The sequence below is a fragment of the Rhinatrema bivittatum genome, chromosome 2 (assembly GCF_901001135.1).
Source record: "Rhinatrema bivittatum chromosome 2, aRhiBiv1.1, whole genome shotgun sequence".
Lineage (NCBI taxonomy): Eukaryota > Metazoa > Chordata > Amphibia > Gymnophiona > Rhinatrematidae > Rhinatrema > Rhinatrema bivittatum.
In genome coordinates this window covers 670,565,619-670,580,381 of record NC_042616.1, presented here as the reverse complement: position 1 = coordinate 670,580,381, position 14,763 = coordinate 670,565,619, and the positions used below count along the sequence as shown (strand labels likewise).

Genomic DNA, 14,763 nt, shown 5'->3' with positions numbered 1-14,763 from the left:
ACCTCCGTGAAGATTTGGAGTGAGGAAAGTCAGACTAAGATGAGATTATGTCAATATTCTTGACCTAGCTTGATAGTACCTTGGAAGAGAGTCCAATCAAGCTAGGACGAGAGAACATTGAAGTAATCTCATCTTAGTCTGACTTTCCTCACTCCAAATCACGTCATATCTTTGTATCTTATTTTTTAATTTTTAAAGTGTATTTGTTTTTGTCCTATTTGGTTTTTTTTTTCTTCAAATTGTAACTTGCTTCATTAATTTTCACAGAAAAATGTGCAACAAATAGATAATTCTGGAGTTTCGTATTCCAGTGAGCCACACCCTTAAGATCCTTTTTCTTGCCTAGTCTATGAATTCATGACCATCAGGAAATTTACATTTTTGTATGGTAATCTAAATGTTAGTACAGAGTGCTTATATTTTCTCCTAGTACCTAGCAAAGACTTTTAGGCAGAATCCACTTACTGAATGATAACAGCTTGCCACCCTGAGCTCTTCCTGGTAGCCTTCCATTCCTGGTGAATCAAAGTCTTATTAAACTCATGTCCCATGGGTACTGAGGCATAGGTCTTAATACTTTTGGTGCTGTTGAGGGCAGATTTGACAGTCAGTATGGTGTGATAGATGAAATTTGTTGACTTCTTGAGCTGTCAAGACATAGTATTTTGTCCTTATTTTTTTCCCCATAGGGAAGTAGTATGTAGTGTTTCCCACATCCTTATGCTTACATCCAGGAAGAGAGGGTGGAAGGGGGCTATCACCATCTCCTTAGGTGGTTGAGGTACTTTATGCATCTAACAAAGTGTCTTCAAAAGATAATTCCTCAATAAATGACAGAGGCTGGTGGCACATTATAGACTAACACAGCTATCCCTCTGGAGATATATATGGAGACAAAGCAAAGGTATCCTAAATTCTACCACCTTCAAATAAAAGTTGGTGACTTTAACCATCTGTTGAACAAAGTCTGGAGTGGAATGATCCTCTGGGAATATACTTCCTCCTGTTCTGAAACAGTCTAAAGGGAGATCTGGAGAATAATCCCCTTCAAACTACTGTCTTCACAAAATTGCTCAAAATATCAAATTTTCTTGAACTGTCTTCATATAATGAGGAGGTAGAGAGTATTGGTGGTGCTGATCTGCATGCTGTGCCTGTGGGTCTGATCTTGGAACTATCTTCTCAACTGAGGTTAGGAAAGGTTTCTCATGCCTTTTTATCACTCTCAAACCTTGAAGTAGCTAATTTTAACAACGGTGAAGGGAGCCAAGTCAGTGTTGGCACTGGCACAGTTGGCACCAAAAGGGACACATCAGCTGGTATCACATGACATCCACTGGAGTCAAGGAACTCCGTGCCCAAACCTTACTACCAAGAATATGTAGAATGAGAATCATCAAAATTCTCAGCTCTCTCATAGTAACCTAGTAATAACGGCAGACCAAATTTTCCATCCAGTCTGCCCAGCAAGCTTCCCATGGTAGTAACTGCCGCTCCATGCAGGTTACCCCCAGGCCCACTACCCCCATGTTCTGTGTTTGGTTGTTTTTTTTTCATTCCCATTGTCTATCCTTTAGTGATCCACAGTATTTATGAATTGTGGGGGGAAAAGTGGATTTTTTTTTTATTTAGATTTTTACACCTCACAGTGTACATCAAAGCAGATTACATTCAGGTCCTGTACCTGAAGCAATGGAGGGTAAAGTGACTTGCCCAAAGTCACAAGGAGCAACAGCAGGATTTGAACCACTAAAAGTGTATTCACTGCATTTAGTTTTGCCAGAGAGAGAGGTAATTTACCTTAGCAATCCCTGAGTGGGAACTGAACCCTGGCTTCCCTGGTTCAGGGCCCTTTTCTCTGACCACTAGGCTACGACCCCACTCTGCAGTGCAACTGGTAGAGCTAGGGTAGGAGCTGTAGTCAAATTATATTCCAGGTAGCCCTTGACTACAGCTTCAGACTGTCACTGGGGAGCCCAGTGTGGCACAGTCTTTGCACAGCAGGATGAGCTAGCCTCCAGATACACCTATTTCAAAAACTCTCTCTAGGCATTATGTGCTGAGCTGGTCCAGCACATTGAAGCTTTCACTCAAAACTCTATGCTTACTGTCTTCTGCTCTTGATGCAAATCTGTAGAACACTTGCTCAAACTCGAATGGGAGAAACACTTGGCTTTGGTCTCTGAGGGAGATGCTGAAGAGGCTAAGTAGCTCTTAAAGTTCAGACCACCAGTGTGACCACGATCAGCTCTCCAGCCTTGTGTTGAGCTATCAAGGGTAGGTGCATGGACTTGGACTTGACTTAACAAGCAAGACAGATGCAGAGCCTGGTCTTCCAGACTTGAACCACTCTGGGTGACATCCTTGCACTGATAGAACAGCTATCGGCATGGTCTTTCCCAAGATAGATGTAGTACACATTTGATAGTGAATTAAATCTTTTGTGCATGCTGGAGGGCGATAAAATTGGAAGCCACTGGCCTATTTTTCTGCTGTGGTGAGAAATTGACATTGCAAAATCAAATGAAGGGATTTTTCTTTAGTGAAAAATGTCTGCAAGATATGGCTATTGGGTCCACACAATGCTCTGATCCTGCTGAAGAAGGCAGGGAGGGGGAGAATAGACAGAAGTCAAGCAGCAGAAAAACTGAATAAAAAGACAAGCTTACTAAAGTGCAAAACCCTGCCTAAGGAACCATATTGAAGAAAAGAATTTAGCCGCATGTTTAGAAACCTAGAATGTGACAGCAAATGGAAACCATAAGGCCCATCTGCCCTGCCCTGCCCATTTTTATACCTGGTGTAGTACTTTAAATCCCAGTTGATTTTTGGCTTTCCCCTCACTGTTTTGCAAATAGCGATCCTCTGTATTTATCCCATGTATTCTTGATTCCACTACTGTTAGTCTCCACCTCCTCCCCAGAAAAAGCTGAGACATTCATGGAGCCTGCAGGTACAACTGTCTGGGCTGATAGAAAAAAGGAAAATTGAAGGCAGCTGTGGTGATGACATGATGCTGAGTCCCCATACATACTCAGTAAAGACTTTTTTTTTTTTAAATTACTAGAAAGCTCTGGAATATGTTGTTTAGCACTGCATACTCACATGATCCAGTTTGATAGGTGAACTGCTTATCTTTAGAGACCTGAGCAGCTGCAGAAGCAGTCAAAAGGGTGAGACAAAACAAAATCTTATGTAATATCCCCCCCCCCCCCCCCCCCCCGAAAAAAAAAAAAAAGTCAAATTAAGCAAGAATTTTGCTGGCTGCCAAGGGATTTGATTGATCAGTTGATTTTCTTGTTAGCAATTAAGTTGGGTTGTGAGCCATGGCCACTTTTTCTTGCCTGTTAAGTCTAGCAGGACTGGCACTGGCGCTGCCTCTGGTGTCTCCAAGCTGGATAAAATGAGCACAATTTCTAATTTTCTACTTAAATTTATATATTGTATCTAGTAATCACTTTGGCCATAGGTGCTGTGAAGATTTGATGTTTCCTGTTTTTTGTGTTACAGGGCAATTTGCAGAAAATGAAACCAATGAAGTAAATTTTCGAGAGATCCCCTCTCACGTGCTGTCCAAAGTGTGCATGTATTTTACATACAAGGTTCGCTACACTAACAGTTCCACGGAAATTCCTGAATTCCCCATTGCCCCTGAAATTGCACTGGAACTGCTGATGGCTGCAAATTTCCTAGACTGTTAAAAATAAAAAAATAAAAATAAAAAATAAATTATAAAACACAGCATCTTAAACAGGATTTTTTTGCTTATTTAATACATGTAGCTTGTTTAGTAGTCTTTATTTTGCTTTTTCATATTGCATGTTTTGTATAGGATGTTCTTTGCAAAAAGAAAAAACATTGTTTTCACTCCTTTTTACAATTCAGTTCAGGTTGAACTTTTTTTTTGTGGCTAAAAAATAAAGAACATTTTCATAAATGGAGACTAATAAACCAGTGTGGCAATTAGTAGATGCTTATGCTTTTATCTTTCAGATCACATGCAGTGTTTAGTGTTGTTTTTCCTCGTAACTTACAGGCTGGTGTAAATGTTACCAACAAAAACAGATGTGATCCAGGATTTGGATTGCTTTGTTGGCAAACTATCATAAATACTGGGGGACTTAATTTGACCAGCAACACTCTGTTCATCTGTAAAAGTTAAAGGCCGTCAGCATTTTGTATTAGTAGTGTATCAAAAACGTGGTACCTTATGTCCCTCTACCACAGATCTGATGTTTACTGCAGCTATTTTCTGGATCACTGTTACCACTCTGTACGGTGAAGTCTGAGTGAGTCACTTCCTTGGTTTTATTGCTTTGGGGCAGTTCTCATTTGTTTATAAGATGCCAAAATCTGAAAGATCTTCTGTTATACCTGAGCGAGGAAAACAAAATTTGAGTTGTATTCTGCTTTATACAAAAAATTTTGTTCAAAGCAGATTATAGAATAAAAAGAGAAAACATCAAGATAGACTAGACACAAGAACATGTCCTACATTGAGGCCTTCTTGCAATTGGCTTCTGTATTTAGTTAAAAACAAAGGGTGAGGTGGGTGGGTTCTGTGAGGAATACCTAGTGGATCATACTGAATAAGATGAAAGATGTTCATTCTTCGCCTGGCATGATTTTTCTACTGCAGCGTATTATCAGTCTCGAGTGACATTTTCTGTAGTCCTTCAATGTTCAGCTTTCAATAAGAACTTTCCATGCTGATGGTCCCCATTTAAATTCAGGAGCCTTTTGTGTTTTGTTTTGAGGGATTGTTCCTGTTTGGCTATAAATGTGATACTGAGGATCTAAAAAAACTGCAAAATATAGTACTTTTTTGTGTTGATATCTTGTTTGGCAGAGCAGATGTAGCATGTAAGATTTGATTTATTGATGGAAATCTTTTTTTTTTTTTTTTTTTTTTTTTTTTAAATATAACTCGTTATTTAAAGACATAGAAAATACAATAATCCATAAAGAAAGGAGATGCAAACAAGCAAATTCTATGCGAATCTTCTAATTATACAAACAATATTTATTCTTCACAGTAAAGTCATCTCCAAGTCCAAAAAGGTTTCCAGATGGGCTCATATTTATTTATTTATTTTTGGGGTTTTTTTTTATATACCGGAAGTTCCTGTATACAATACATATCACTCCAGTTCACAGGTAACAGAGATAACTATCGCCGGGATGGCGATTTACATGGAACATATCAAACGATTAATCTATTATAGAGTAAAAAATACAAACAAGATCAACTTAGAACACATAAATAAAGCAAATGAGCTTTACATTATTGTTGTAATAACAGGAAGGTTGTTGCTCTTCTTGCTTTTAGCTCTCAGGGAAAGCTTGAAGGAAGAGCCAAGTTTTGAGTTTCACTTTGAAAGTAGTATGGCACGGCTCAAGGCGGAGGTCTGGTGGTAGAGAGTTCCAGAGAGACGGGCCCGCAGTGGATAGTGCGCGTTTCCTCAGGGAGGATTTTGCTGGTTGGGTGACCAATCTGTTCTGGTATGCCCTTCTAGTTGGCTTTTTGGGTAGTATCATGAAGGACATGGGCATACATTCCATAATGGCAACATCAGCACCTATGCATTTCCAGTGCTCAAACTGAGGATTTGACTTCCAGAAAAAGGCCACGGTTATCCTGGCAGCATGTAGTAGATGGTCAATAAGTCGTCAATCCCATTTTCCCCTTGTCCCAGCAAACAGAGGGAGGCTGTTAGCTGAATTGCAAAATGTGTAATCTGCAGAATAGTGACCTGAACCTGAAACCAAAAATCTATAGTAACATTCCTACCACATATGCAAGTACGAAGCAATGGAACCACAACTCCACCATAAGGAACTTAGAGCTAAATGTGGGAAAAAAATAAAGGATATCTATGTGTTCTATTTAAAAGGTGGAACAGAAGCTCTCAATTTTTGTTACACCATGTGGGATAATTTAAAAATAGTATGCCAAATATTCCCCGTCATCTTCATCTAAATGCAAAAATTAATCTGCATTGCATTTATTAATAAGGGTAGAGCTGGTTTCCAATGTTTGGTTCCATCTTGCAAGCAAATATATAAATGGGAAATCAGTTTCGAGTGGTAAATGGGAGTTAACAAGCGTTCCAATACTGTACATGGTCGCAATAAAGAAAAGTCAGAAGCTCCACCAAGTAAATGTCTGCGCAATTGCTCATAAATATATTGTGTGTGAGGACACACTCTAACTTTAAGGAATAAATCTGCAAATGTTTTGAATTGCCTTCCCACTCAAATTTGATCTAAACAATGTAAAACCTTTAATCTTCCAATCAGTGTCCACAGACATTATTTATTGGTGATAAAGGAGGAAATAGGAGAAGGGCTCACCATTGTTAAGTCCAACAATTTTATGAATGACCTGCTACATGAATAAAGTATGGCACAGAATTGGACTGTTATGAGTCACTTTATGCTATACAGGAGAGGACAGAGCCAGAGTCAATAGTGAAACCAAAGATAAATCTCCAGCTGCTAGCATTCCAGGAAAACCCAAGAATTACCCAAAAGTCCACACCATCCCCTGGTCCCAAGCAATTGTGCAGAAATATAAGTAACGATCAGGAATATAAAGTCCCCCACATCCTTTAGTCAATTGTAGGGTAGACAGCCTAATATGTGGAGTCTTCCCCTGGCAGAGACAGAAGAACTGGATCTATCCAGATATCTGAACAGGATAGGAGTGGTGCTGGAACAAATACAATAAACAGGAAAGCACGGTTATTTTTAACCAAATAAGCCCTGCCCAGCAATAAGGGGAAATACGTCCATCACTTTAAGTCAGAGTATAATTGAGCGAGCACTCAGAGTAGGCAAAACTAGGATCCCCAAATATTGTAAATTAGATATGGCTAAAGTAAAATCCTCCACCCCTTGTATAAGATGTTCCTTAGGACCAATTGGAAAATAAAACTGACTTGATATTTCTGGTTAAAAAATTAAATTATACTATTATAGTGCCTAATCAGAGAGCCAGGATGGATTTCCGCACTTGGGTTAAGTATAACAAAATATCTGTGTTCTATCCCCAGCAGTGGGTACATGTATGTATCTGTCTGTACTGTAGTTCAACTGTTTAGTGCAGTCCTCACTTCTGAGGATTCGTAATAATGAAGCACTGTTTGTAACCTATGATAAAAATCTGTGAGCCTTTGTCTTTAAGAGGGCCCCCCCCTTACTTTCTCTCACCATCGGGAGAGCTTGAATCCTATTCAACCTAACTTAAGTTTTCCAGGGTGCCTTATAGGTTCAAAGGACTGCCTTTCATGCTCCCCCTGTGTTACATGGTTCTTAGGCTTGCTGCCATTGGACCCTGTCCTCTGCCTCTAGCTGTGAGGAGGTGTTTCTGTTGGCAGCTCGCAGCCACGAGTCAGTTGCTCCATGCTTGCCTCTGAGTAGCTTTGCTCTGTGTTACCCCCTGAAACGGATTGGGTTTCACCTTCTCTCTTATTGCCTTCTTCTATGGGATAAATCAGTCTCATATTCCTCTCATCCTTCCCACCTCTACAATAACTAACTCCTGCAACACAAGAAACTCCCTTCACCTGCTATAGTTTGTTTCCAAAGATTCTTGCCTGGGGCTTGTGTCTGAAGTGCAACAATTGTAAGTAAAGTTTACTTGTACAATAAACAGTTTCAAGCTTACAGAATCTTTGTCATGAGGACTGATTGGGGGGAAAATTTAGCTGCCTGGGTAATAAAACATGGATGTTTTATGTGAACCAGAACAATCGGCAAAAAAAGATATTTTATGCACCTCAGATCCAACATGAAAACCAGTGCCACCCACTGTTTCCCTAATTTGTTATGCAAGAGGTTCCAAAGCTACATTAGAGAAGGGGAAAGGGGACATCCCTGCCTAGTACCTCTAGAAATTTTAAAAGAATTAGATAACCCATCATTTACCAAAACCCTGGCTTGAGGTGCCTTAATTCAAGAAATATATTGGGAAGGGAACTCCACGTGTTGCAAAACCTGAAACATATATTGCCAGGAAATCCTAATGAATGCTTTATCTGCATGCAAAGATAAAGCAATGCCCGAAACTTAAAAATTTTTTGCCAGATGAATAATGTTAAATAAGCATCTTGTATTACCTGTAGATTGTTGGCCCTTAATAAAGCTAGTTTGAGCAAGGCAGGTAAATTATTTTCTACATGAAACTGTAGAATTTTTGCTAAAATCTTTACATCAGTATTGATCAAGGAGATGGGTTGATAAGAGACACTGCAAGGGATCCTTTCCTGGCTTAGGAATCAAAGTAATAATGGCATCCAACAAGGACCCAACATAGGCTCCGGGATAACCTAAATAATTAAACTATTCTGTCAACAGGTATCATATCTTCTCTAAAATGTTTATAATATTCTAATGGAAAATCATCTGGGCCTGGACTCTTCTGAGCTGCCAAGGAAAGGGCCTGAAGAACCTCATGACCCGTTTATAGGAACTGATAAGGATTCTTTCTTCCCGTCTGATAATTTGGAAAGAGAAGTAGAGCCTATAAAATGTGCAATCTCATCTGGAACATGTAAAGTTTCCCCATAAAGGTCACCAAAGGATGAGAGGGCGAATGGACCAAAACACCTGCCTTATTTTTAATGGAGTTTATAACATTGCTGGGAGGATGTAATTTAGTCAACCTTGCCATCAAAGTACCAGGCTTGATACTCTGTTCATAATACTTCTGTCTCTGAAATCCCAGAGACTTTTCTATCTGAAAAATTTGCAACTGGGCCAATTCATCCCTCACTAATTTCAGTTTTTTGTATGTTTTGGCGGAACAATCTAATGTTTAAATTCAAGATATTTTCTGTAGTAAAGTAAATTGTTGGGCATGTTGTTAAGATGACTAGCAAATGGAATGATATCCCCTCAACAGTTTTTAGAGTTTCCCCACTGTAAACAAGGATCATGGTCCTCAACTGGATGGTGTAGCTTGAAATCTTATAATATCCATTTTAATCCTATCAGAAAAATCTGAATTTATGCTTTATGGGATTAAAAAGACCTCTGACCTTTAGTGAGACAATCTTTAAACCTGAGTTAGACATATCTTAGGCAAAAATTATTATGGAAACAATAGCAAAAGAACAGTTGTACACTTATACATGAAATAATGCCATAACAAAACATTATAAAGAGAACATAAAACACACAATGGTAAAAAAATATAAGCAAAACATCTGTGTCTATTTTACAAAGCACAAATAACAGCATTATAGACAAAAGTAATTGGTTGAGGACTATATGGTGAAAATAAAGTCTCCTACAAACAGATAAAAGCATAAATTCCCCATCCTGCTGTCATTTCTTTTCACAAGCAAGTGTAACATTCTCAGAATACTAAAACTCCCATTTTCCCCCATCTCCCCTCCCAAAACCTACAAAGCTTACAGAACACCCCAACTGTTTGCAATACTAAGCGGGTAAGAGAGCCAGGCTCAGAACTACTGCAACAAAAATAAAATTCCCTCAAACAGGAAACAAAGACCAGAAGAAAATGAGATGGAAAAAACACAAAGAAAAATCTGAATGTCTAGTCCAAAAATATGGCAAAAAACAAAAAAAAGTCAATAGCAAGGTAAGTAGTCAAAATCTTCCAACAACTAACAGAGATAACTGGTAGAGAGCAAAGATAGTATTCCACTGGCAGGAAAAACCACTGTTCAATGCCAAAAATAAAAAAGCACAACGCCAAAGGAAATCGAAAAAGGAATTTGTGGCAGGATAATACAAATATTGTACAAAATACAACTATGTTCAGCCAAATGTCAAAAAAAAAGGAAAAACTGTAAAAACAAAAAAGAATAATAAAAGACTGCAGACCAATTGCTTTATCAACAGAAAACTCATTAGTTGGGCTTCCTGCCTGTCTCAATAATCACCGGCAGCAGAGGTATAACTTCAACCAGGAGAGTCATTGTTAGAAGATGCAAAACACTGAAGATAATCGGCTGCCTCAGATGGGGTTTGGAAAAGCCGGTTTTTGCCATTTAGCACGATCCAAAGCTTTGCAGGATATTACATGTAATATCCTGGTGTTATAAATGGTGTTCCTGTAAGAGACTTTTACTTCACCATAACTCTGCTGCAACTTCTGTACCCCTGCTGAAAAATCAGGGAAAATATAAATGCATTTCCCTTGATGTAGTAATTATTTTTTTTTTTTCTGCATGCTGATTCCAGAATCTTTTGTCAGCAAAATTGGGTAGCATGAGATTTACCCTTGGAACCTGGCTGAGGAGCTAAGGTTCTGTGGGCTCTGTCCACTTTAAGCCGCTCATGCTTCATCGCTAGGCTGAAGTGTTCAGGAAGCCATCTTGCGATAAAAGTTACTGCATCACTCCCCTCTGATTTCTCTGGAAGGCCCACTATTCAAATATTATTTCGTCTGCTATGGTTTTCAAGATGCTAGGGATCTCTCTCCAGATTATCGATCTTTCTCCCATACTCTGTATAAGCGTTCTCTAAATCACTCAGTCAAACGTCCATGTTCTCCAAGCGCTCTTCATGCTCCTTTACCTATGCCACTAATGCGGCCACCTTTTCCACCACAATAGATAGCTTAGTATGGATACTTTTACCATTTTTTTTTAAAGTATCAAAACAGTGCTTAAATATTTTCCCAGAAGCAAAGAGTACCTGAGAGGAGTCTTGGAGATCTTTGTCAAAAGAGAAATTGTTCCCTGTGCTGTGAGTACAATTCTTGGGGCCTTCTTTATCGGGTACCATTGCCTTTTGTTTTGCCTTGTCAGCCCACATTTTAGGTGTAGAACACTTCACAATATCCTTAACACACTCATGGTACCAAAAAGAAATAGGATTAAAAAAACATACTGCAGCAGATAATGAAAGGATTATAGAAGAGATAAGCTGGAACTCCTAAGCAAGATGCTCACTGGATCACTGCATCTCGTGACTCATCTGTACCCTTTTTATAATTTAAAATTCGAGTACTTCCTACATGGTGGTTCTGCCTTACATTTTTTTAAAATTATTTCTTTCTTGAATTTTTAATATGCAACAAACAGGAAAAACAGTGCACATACAGTGTTAAAGAATTCAATAACCAACTCAGTTCCTGTGCAACCCCTCTGCCCACCCTTCCTCCCGCCCCGTAACGTAGCATATGACATCTCATTTGTTGGACTCTGGTATCTTCTTTCGAGACGCAGCATTATAGGTGGTGTTGGTAAATTGTGTAATAAAGTCTCTTGTGGAACATGGAAGCTGCTGCCAATATCCCTTCCAAATGCCCTCTCGTAGGTTTTGGGCTGTCAGGATTTAGTTGCTGTGGTCATAAATTCAAATTTCCTGGCATTTAGCCAGATGGACTCAGAACGAATGGGTATAGCATGCTCGTGCTAGCAGTTGGAGACGGATCTGACGTCAGCATGGGTATATATACCCCCACAGGAAGCGTAGCAACTCAGTAATTTCCATCTCCAAAGCAGTTTGGAGAGCCTGCACACTCGCTGAGCGTGTTTCCCAAATCTACTTCTATTTTTCTACTTTCTTTTTCACTAAAACTTCTACAGCACCATCGAGCCCCACACTCCTGCGGTGATACCCTAAGGTCCCTCCCCCAGTAGAGTTTCCCGGGGTGATTTCCATGATCCCCCGGAGGTTTAAGTCCTCGGTCCGGTGGCTGAATCGCGGCAGGGACGTAGCCCCCGGGCGAGGTTCGGGTGAGGCATACGAGGCGCCTCGGTCCCGGCGTGGACGAGGCAGCAGGTGCATATCCTCAAACGCGGCGGTGAAGGTACTTGCCCTCTCCCCCCGCAGCCGGAGACCGCCCGGGTTCCAGCCGGGAAGCGCCAAGGATCAGGTAAGGCGTACGTCTTTTACTTCTGGTCTCCGAGGAACAGAGGATCGGCGGCGTGGCACGCCGTGGAGGGCACCATTTTGTGGGCCTTGTTCAGGTATTGAGCGCCCTTGATAGGCGCATGTCTATGACTAAGCGCATATTATATACATCATTGTGCGTATATTGCTGACCGCTTATTGCTGAGAGCATATTGCATACCATTGAGCGTGTATTGCTAACCGCTTATTGCTGAGAGTATATTGCATACCATTGAGCGTGTATTGCTGACCGCTTATTGCTGAGAGCATATTGCATATATGCAATTGCAAATATGCATATTGAGGTATATTGCTGCCGCATATTATGCAATATGCATATTGAGGTATATTGCTGCCGCATATTATTGTGCGCCTGTTATATTAAGCGTATATTGCTGCCGCATATTATTGTGCGCCTGTTATGCGGCAGCAATATACGCTTAATATATTATTGTGCGCCTGTTATGCTAAGCGTATATTGCTGCCGCTTATTATTGTGCGCCTGTTGTATTAAGTGTATATTGCTGCCGCATATTATTGTGCGCCTGGTATACGAAGCGTATATTGTTTTGGATTTCCTCGCGGGATCCACCTTCAGACCCCTTCGGGGCCTGTCTCTCTGTTCTCTCACCTTGAAGATGGTGTTCTTGCTGGCTGTATGTTCAGCCCGCCGCATCTCAGAGCTACAAGCACTGTCCTGCCGTGATCCATTTCTCAGAATCACTCCTGAGGCTATCCATCTTCGTACGGTTCCCTCCTTTCTACCTAAAGTGGTTTCACAGTTTCATATTAACCAAACCATATCCTTGCCTACCACGGCGGATTTGAAGAAATCTGAAGAAGGGCGTTTATTACGCCATCTCGACATCGGCAGATTGCTGCCCAGATATCTGGAAGTGACACAAGAAATACGGATGGACCATCTGTTCGTCCTGCACAGCGGGAAGAAACAAGGTGAAGCAGCCTCGCGGCCCACCATCGCCTGCTGGATTAAAGAAGTTATCAGAGCAGCTTACGTGGAGGCCGGGAAGTCTCCACCTCTGCAAGTCAAGGCTCATTCTACCAGAGCACAAGTGGCATCTTGGGCTGAATCCAGGATGCTGTCGCCTGCAGAAATATGTAAAGCGGCGACATGGTCCTCCCTCCATACCTTCTCCAGGTTCTACCGTCTGGATGTCCAGGCCAGGGAGGACTCAGCATTTGCGAGGGCGGTCCTACATGGTCCTCAGGCAGCCTCCCGCCCAGGCTGGGAGTAAAGCTTTTGTACATCCCATTCGTTCTGAGTCCATCTGGCTACACGACAGGAAATGTTGAGATTACTTACCTGATAATCTCCTTTTCCTTAGTGTAGACAGATGGACTCAGCATCCCACCCAGCTGCCTGTGTACATGGGTTTCACCGATTCAAGGTAAGCCATGTCATCTGTTTCCATAAGAGCGTACACTCTACCAGGTGTCAACGCCATCCGGTTGTGAATGCTGGCGGTCTCCAGCTACTATCAATCGGTCAGGGGAATCCTGTTTCACTAGCTCACTGAGCGTCAGTACACACTCTATAACAGCTTTTGCAAGGAAGATTACTGAGTTGCTACGCTTCCTGTGGGGGTATATATACCCGTGCTGACGTCAGATCCGTCTCCAACTGCTAGCACGAGCATACTATACCCATTCGTTCTGAGTCCATCTGTCTACACTAAGGAAAAGGAGATTATCAGGTAAGTAATCTCAACATTACAGGACCGTCAAGTGGCTCTTCCAGTCTGTTGGTTGCGGGTGGTCCACGGAAATCCAACTTGCCATGATGGTTTGTACTCCAGTCAACAGTGCTTTACCCAAAAACAGTAGTTCTGGATCTGTAAGTGACACTATAGCACTGCTAAAGAGGCAGAACAAACACACCTTAGGATACCTAGGGATAGGCCTATGAAGGATAAGTTCCAGTTTATGTAAGATGTCAGTCCAAAAGTTAACAATCACATCACACTCCCATATGCAATGAAAGAATGTACCCTTCTCCTGTCCACATTTCAGGTACAAATCAGAGTCACACAATTTGGCAGCATACATCCAGGATCAAGACATGTACATGCAATGTAAAACCTTTTATAACCCACTTCCTGCTGGCTGATATATTCCGACTAAATATAACAACCTTTCAAAACTTGAGCAATTTCATCGATCGTTATAGCAATGTGAGCCTGGGTTTCCCATTTACACTGTATATTTAACATAATTGTAAGGCTTGGCAAAGAATTCAGTAGTTTTGAAAAGGATGCAGTAGAGTTGACTTTATGTCCCATCTGCAAAAAGAAATCTTGCAGAAGCTCTATTTTGTGAGGATCTGCTCCTGGAGGCCATATCTGAGTATGTAATGTCTTGCTTGCAAATACCTGTAAAAATCTCTAGAGGCAAGACCATATTGGTCTTGTAGGTCCTGGAATGTTTTGAGTAAATATGATCGTAGGTCTAGAAATTGGTGTATGCTGTTAGGCCCAATCTTTCCAATTCCTGAAAATTGGTGATGACAAACCCCCTGAGAACTGTGGGTTGCCCATGAAAGTCAAGTAGGGCGTAATAGTACTGGTCATTCCCAATTTAACCATACATAGGAACCTCCTTGCCATCCTCCCGGACCTGAGAAGTAAGCTCGCTTTATACTGTCTTGGGACGTCAGATCCCGGGATCTGGATAAGATTACCCGGCCTATTGATTCAAAGTACATACACTGGTATTATTCAGCGAATCATATATGTGCTGAAGGAGACATGAGAAATTATACTCTCTCCAATTAGGACATGCAAGGCCACCTTGTGACCGAGGCTTCATTAATGTTTGGAGAGGCAGTCTCGCCTTGTGATGCCCCCACAGGTAGGCTTGAACTAGTCTGTTAAT

At 41.0% G+C, this 14,763-nt stretch overlaps 1 protein-coding gene across 2 annotated transcripts in view; it reads left to right on the top strand.

Moving 5' to 3' along the window:
• Positions 1-3,943, top strand: part of ELOC (elongin C) — a 37,429-nt gene extending 33,486 nt beyond the window's left edge. For both annotated transcript variants that reach the window (XM_029591490.1, XM_029591492.1), the window contains exon 4: positions 3,511-3,943. In XM_029591490.1, the coding sequence (XP_029447350.1) occupies positions 3,511-3,701 (191 nt within the window). In that variant the 3' untranslated portion in view covers positions 3,702-3,943. The remainder of the gene's footprint in view (positions 1-3,510) is intronic.
• Positions 3,944-14,763: the final 10,820 nt, after the last annotated feature.